The 6,952-nt window shown below is 34.6% G+C and overlaps 1 protein-coding gene across 3 annotated transcripts in view; it reads left to right on the plus strand.

Moving 5' to 3' along the window:
- SCG3 (secretogranin III) overlaps positions 1 to 6,311 on the plus strand; it is a 29,249-nt gene extending 22,938 nt beyond the window's left edge. The window contains exons 11-12 of one of the 3 annotated variants that reach the window (XM_040569575.1): positions 1,417 to 1,497; positions 5,757 to 6,311. In XM_040569575.1, the coding sequence (XP_040425509.1) occupies positions 1,417 to 1,497; positions 5,757 to 5,875 (200 nt within the window). In that variant the 3' untranslated portion in view covers positions 5,876 to 6,311. Of the gene's footprint in view, positions 1 to 1,416; positions 1,498 to 2,191; positions 4,978 to 5,756 lie in introns of those variants that run through there. The other 2 variants (XM_040569576.1, XM_040569579.1) reach the window with 2 other exon arrangements.
- The last annotated feature ends 641 nt before the right edge of the window (positions 6,312 to 6,952 follow it).

A 6,952-nucleotide genomic window follows, 5' to 3' on the forward strand; every position in this document is an offset into this window, starting at 1 on the left:
AAGTAGTATGCATGTTAGGGCAGAAACCTTTCAGTGGGTTCTTATTGCTAAATATCCAGCATAAACATCTATGTTTTGTAGTTATTTGTTAAAAAAAAAAAGGCATACAATCTGCTTTGCACTGATGCTGTTTTAATCTAATCCGTTTTTGTATGCACGTTTTCACTGCAAGATGTTCAATAATGAATTGCAGTGATCAAGGCTACAGATTGTAGTTCATTGGTCAGCTGGTTCAGTCCTGTGGCCAGTACATTACAAACTATTAGCCAGTCACAGATAGGAGAAAATATTTTTTCCAACAGAGATTTTTTAAGTACAGAAGATAAAAAATAGCTCAGGAGGGTTGTCCAATTTCACAGTAAAGAAAAATTGTCTCAGTACCCATAGGATGTAATAAATAACATTTCCCTTGTCTGTTGAAGATCTGAAGATCTGAAGTCTGTTCAACTTGGTTCAGGTTATTTTACTTTAACTTCCAAAAAAAATGTTCAGCCTTTTTAGACATTTAAATTAGATCAGTATTTAGTTGTCTCATTATAAAATACTCATTGCTCTTTCACAGAATAGCTTACTATAAAGCTAGCTTTGCAGTCTCAGCTCAAAATTTACAGTATATCTGATACTGTATCCACTTACTAAAGTATTAGCCTTCTACAAGAAAATCACACTAGTTGTTTTTTGTTGTTGTTGTTTTTTCTTTCCTGACAAATATAAGAACATTACAACAATAAAGCTCTAGACAAGTTAAGAATTCAGAATCCATTACCTGGAATATTTCCCTAGGGGCTTTATTAGGTAATCCTGGAACTAATTCTGTCCTGTGTGCTTTCTGGTCCAAAAATAGCCATCACTTTAAAATTTCAGCTATAAAAAGGACATATAATGGTATTTTTAATGCTTTTAATGCTTTCTTTTTCTCAGTAAGTATAAGTAGCTATATTTCAGCTCGTCTTTTCAAAATATTCACAATCTTCTATCTGCTGTATGCTGTTAGTACTGATGAATAAGCATTTCTGATATTTTGTACACGAGCAGATAGTCAATGCTTTCAGTGTTAGTTAAGTCATTTCCTGCCATCTGAACAGCTTCATCTGTGCTGAACAGTTCTTATGATCAAAAAGCTACAGGTTGGCTTCAATTCACATACACAGTATCTGTGGATGCCACCAAAAGTTATGCACACAGATCCAAAAAATAATAATAAAATCCATGATTCTAACTTTGTGGATGACTAATCTTGTACAGATAAAACCTGCTAGCCATCTGTGGGAATTTTGACTGACTAAGGTTGACAAGACTCGGCTTTTAAACAGAAACTAAGAATAGTTTTAATCTTCCTTTGCAGTAACCACCTTTGCTCATTTAAACAAGCTGCATCAATCATTGATGTATGTGCTCTCTCATCCTTTCCTCTAGGGAAAACTGAGGCATATTTGGAAGCAATCAGGAAGAACATAGAATGGCTAAAAAAAAACAACAAACAAGGTAACAAAGAAGGTATGAAGTAAACAGCCTGGACATTGGGATGGGTACCATATACATTACAAAGCATGTAATTTATATTCCATAACTTAACATTATGTTACAGGCTAAATAATAATAATATGAAACTGTGCTTGTCTGTATTATAGTGATAATGGGTGATGTTAGAGTTAAATAATACAGGCCATGTAAAAGTTAAATCAATGTATGAAAATAGCAAACTAAGACAAAGTCATATAAACTGTCTCAAACAGCCATTGGCCATAAAACGCACGGTGACTAACCAGTTAGAAGTTAGTCATGTGCTGTCCAGATAGTCATGGTGGTCTGCCTGTCACCAGGTAATAGTAAGTCAATTTTGTCAAGTGCTTCATTTGTTAGTTCAACATACCTTTTAATTATGATTTTACACACAAGGTAAACATCTTTTTAGATGCCTGGATTTGTCTACCGATGTCACTAGCACTGTAATATATTGGATTACAGCCCAAACTACTCTAATGAGTTGTATCTCTCACATGTAAAGCTGTGTAGAAGGAGAGCAGTGACAGAAGGAGCTACACAGGGTATGCTCACCATCTGCTCCACTATTTGACTCTTCCTTGGAGGCAGGACTACGTGAGAGCTGGAGGGAGGAATCTAACAGCAGCAGGATTTCTAGCTTATTTTTCACAGATCTTTATTTATCCATGTCATGTTTTCCTTCAAGATCTTATATAAAACCAGCTTCCTATCCCTTCTCTCTGCTATTGCCGGGGCTTCTGCTGTCAGCTGCTCTTTAAATGAAGGTTCCTAGCCAAGGGATCCATCCCTGGGGTATGAGCGGAGCCTGGCGAGAAGAGTCCTTCATGCACCAGCCAAGCAGAAGGGGATCTGAGATAAGATTAGCCCTGGGTAATCTAACCACCCTCTCTGTGAGTTGAAGCATATATGAATTACATTTCAGAGACAAGTGCATGTCTGCAGCCCAACACATTAATTTTCCTATACAGAAACTCTGCAATGGGAAGGACTTTTTTTTTTTCAAGCCTACAGTTATTTTTCCGATCTGAAAACTGTTTCCTCTCAATGGCAACAACTGAAGTTAGCAGCAGGCATACACATTTGCTCAAGAGTTTTCCTGACACTTCTAATAAACATTTCTATTTATTGCTGTACTCATTATAATAACTATATCTCAGTCACATGTGATTATTTCTCTGTATCACACATACTGACAGGGCAGCCCCTCACTCCTCTTCATAGAAACATTTCTTCTTGCACTACTGCAGCCTGCAAATGGCTGTGACTACAGATCAATAGCATTTTATCTGCCTGGGAATGCATTAAGATGTACTGATGTTAATACTTCCAGAAAATGGATCCACTGTGTTACTGCTGAATGCATGTCTTTCTGTGTAGATGGATTTTCATTTACACTAAAATATCTGTCCTCTGGCCTTAAAGTCAGTGTAAGTTATAACAAAATTAGAATACAGTTCTTACTCTTCCCATACATTATTGTTATTGTACCTTTTCCTTACTTTTTATTTTTATAAAATGCTAATTCAGTTCTCCTGGGATGATGATAAAGGAAGTACGGTCAGAGTAAGGCTATCTAGCAGTGAATGCATTGTGTTGTGCTTCTTCAGTACAAGATTAGGTGTCATTTATGTGCTTATCAATTATTTCTCTACTTCCAGCTAGTACCTGGGAGTTAGCAGAAAAATGATTCACAAAGTAATTCATGTATTAAAATGACCAGTCTTCTCTACCCTTATTCATGGATTGTTTATTCACAGGATATACATGAAGAGGTTTAGGTTTGCTTCAGGAAATGTTTGTAGATCTTTAACTTCGGATGAATTTCACTGGAAGTTAGTATTCATTGAATGACTAATGACCTTGGAAATGTTCATTTGCAGTTTCACAGTTTAAAAATATAAATTGCCTTTTTAGGAGGCAAGTAATCTTCAGTGGTCTGGATGATTTAGAGAGAAACATGTAAAGGCCTAGATTTTGGCCTGACTGGCTTTTGTGTCCAGAATTTGTTTTGCATTTACAGGAAGAACAGAAGTCTGTTCCTCTGACTGGCTTGATCTCCCAGACCTGGCTTCATCTCTGAAACCAATGCTAGTTTAAGACAAGCTCCTCTCCTGTGTAAATAAACATCTCTCCCACTGCTAGGTGTAGGCTGCTGTGTATTCTATTACTTTTTAGTGTCCACAGAACACAACTGTGAGTCATTTAACTAATACATGCAAATAGCACGTTTGAATTTTTCACAGAATACTTAGGCAGTTTATAGTTTCATGATGCTAACGGTAGCCAATAAGGAACAAAAGTAAATTCTGTGATTAATTGTAGGATGCAATGGCAAATGGCAAGATTGAATATGCAAACAAGATCTCACTTCATTTACTATAGCCATTTCACAGCTTAGTGTAATGCTGCAGCTGTTGTGGTGAATATAAATTGAAGCTGATTTTTCTAATTCCTTGCGCAAATTAATAGGTTGTAAATAAGCATTAGAAATTAACAGACCGTTACCAAGTTCTAGGAAAAAAAAAACTGAATTATACTGCCATGAGATATACAAATTAGCCAGAACTGGATAATATCTTAATGGTTATAATTTCATGTAGAATGTATTTGTTTAGAAATTAAACCTTCACATCTCCATGTAATGATCAGAGAGTTGTAAATACTATTCTATTTTAAAAAATAAACCTAGGAATTTGAATGTGGTTAATGTGGATATTATATTAATTTAGTATTTATCGTTCCATCCATTTTCATTCCATGGAATCTTTCACTGGAGACTCTCATTCTATCAACATGAATCAAATCTCACACCCATATTACTAAATGGCTATTTAATTCCCTATTACTGAGATAGGATGAAGAGACAAACTGGTTATATTCTCTTAAGTAATCCCAATAACAGACTGGAAATGAAATCCTGACTTCAGTACAGCAAATGGTAAAATTAACTCAGATATGGACAGGACGTCCCTGCAGCAGTAGAGTGTTTTGAATATTTATTTTCTGTATTAGTCACTTGAGATTACCTTATACTGTTATAGAAAAGATCACAAGCATTAATTTGCTTCTTTAATATCTATCTACTTCTATCTGGTTTTGGTCACTTAGCTGTAAAAAGACAGAAAAATTATTTTCTGTTTTGTTAACAATGTGCAGTTTGAAAGAGTCCTTCCATTTATATATGGTGGTATACATTGGACTACATTACAAAGTTAGTATTAATACCTCTTGAAGGTACTGTCCATGGAATAAGTCACTTCTACTAAAATTTTCAGGATGAATCTGTTTTTATGAGAGCTACTAATTAATTTAACCTAGTATGAAACCTTAAGACATTGATGTTATCCCGACTACTAACTTGTGATTCTAACAAATTAAGCTTTATATTTTATGCAGTAAATTATGTAACTGAAACATTTATGTGTTTATGTGGGAATATACTGGATCTATGCTTGGCAGAGTTAAAACTACACAATAGGTTACCTTTTTAAGTTATTTGAAAGATTGCTCTAAAGCAGAATTCTCTTCATGGGAAATAGTGATGTTTTCTATCATAGGAAAATGCTGTTTAATGCATATACTATGAATCATGCTGCATAGATGCAACCATCTATCAGAAAATGAGAAAGGATCTGTCTGCACTGTATTGCAGATTGACATACAAAGACTGTCAAAGACTACTTTGAGAGTAACACTGTCATAAAGACTACTCTGCAGTATTTTTCAAGTCAGGATACTATGTTCTGTATGAAGGTAAATAATTATATCATGTCCATTTACTTGCAGAAATTTGCTTTTCTGAGTTTTCTAAAAAGTCAATTTTTACTGCAGGTGTCTGTAATAAGTGTAAATTTTACTGGGATTTTTATAGGAAACAGTCAATTTAATACTTTCATTTGAATCCATGACAATTGTGAAAATATTAGGGTTTTTAAAACAGCTTTTCCATGCAGACTAGGACACTGAATCTCTGGACCTGAAAATATTCTTACTTTAGCATTTACCAGCAAGCAATCAAGCACAACAGATGATTACTCTTGAATAGCAAAAGAACCAAGAGATGTAAGAAGACATTGTGTAGGTGTTTTTTTTTTTTCTTTTTTTTTTTTGTTTTTACAAGTTGCGTTTATAGTGAACTCTCTCTTGTTGGATAAAATACATTTATTGGTAAACTTTGCAATGGCATTGCTTCTTAAGTGAAGCAATATAATGGCGATGACTCACTGTGTAAATGAATTCTTATTTTTCAGATTATGATCTTTCAAAGCTGAGAGATTTCATTGATCAGCAAGCTGATGCGTATGTGGACAAGGGCATCCTGGACAAAGAAGAGGCAGATGTAATTAAACGCATATATGGCAGCCTGTAAAAAGCTGATGGCTGCCAAACATGTAGAAAACTAGTATAGCTTCCCCTCCTCCCAGCTCAATGACTTATGATCTGTTATTTTGAGGATATCATTAGAAATGCTCTGTTTACATTGTACTGATAACTTTCTAGACAGAAAAGAGGAGCTGTAGTGCTTCGTGCACAGACTGCATACTGTATTTTCCTACACTCACAAATCAAACCTAAACTCCAAATTCTGACACTGAATTTCTATTTGACAGGGTAAATTATTATGTAATGTTCTCTTTGATTTATTTTTTGTGTTTGGTTTACTTTTGTAGATAAAAAAATCATTTCTGATGGACAGGTCTTTTAATGCTACACCTTTTTGCTCTCACTCCACTAGCTTTCTATAGATGCAACTATGTAAAGGGCATTATTAGAAAATAGTTCATAGTTCTCTAAATAAAATATTTGAAAATAATTTACCTATTAAAGTTTTCATTAATATTATTTTACATCCAGAAATCTTGTTTTAAATCCTAATATCATTTTTTCCTTGACCCTTTTTCTGTTCCTTTATGTAGTATTCTATTACTTGAAGCATAGTGTCATTAGCTAACTGATATATCTTTAACACTACAACTGCCGCCTTTCATATTAAAGAGCTGTATTCTCCCTATAGTGGCTTCATTCAGCATGTATAAATGTTCTTTGGTACACCATTTTATGATTGTATGCATTATTGAATCCCTTATCTGAGTAGCCTGATAATGAGTGTAAATAGCCATTACTTTCTTAGGGGGAAAAAAATAATTAAAGCCATTTTGCAGGGAAAGGAGAGCTTTCAACTGGAGATACTTTTAGGAACATGGGTCCTGTTTTTCAGAAAGACTTAACTTAAAAAACCTATCAGATCTCAGCATCCTTGAATATCAAGGCCATGGTCTGCTTACTGACTTTGCTCTGTGTTGAGCAATATAGTTTTGGAAAACTATTTTTGGCAAATATATGCTATCACTAGCCAATTACTTGGTACACAAAGGGTGAAAAAGGGAAACAAAAATGTCACCCTAATTCTTCTCTCTCACCTTACAGAGCTTATGAAGAATGGTTT

This window comes from Cygnus olor, chromosome 11 (assembly GCF_009769625.2).
Source record: "Cygnus olor isolate bCygOlo1 chromosome 11, bCygOlo1.pri.v2, whole genome shotgun sequence".
Lineage (NCBI taxonomy): Eukaryota > Metazoa > Chordata > Aves > Anseriformes > Anatidae > Cygnus > Cygnus olor.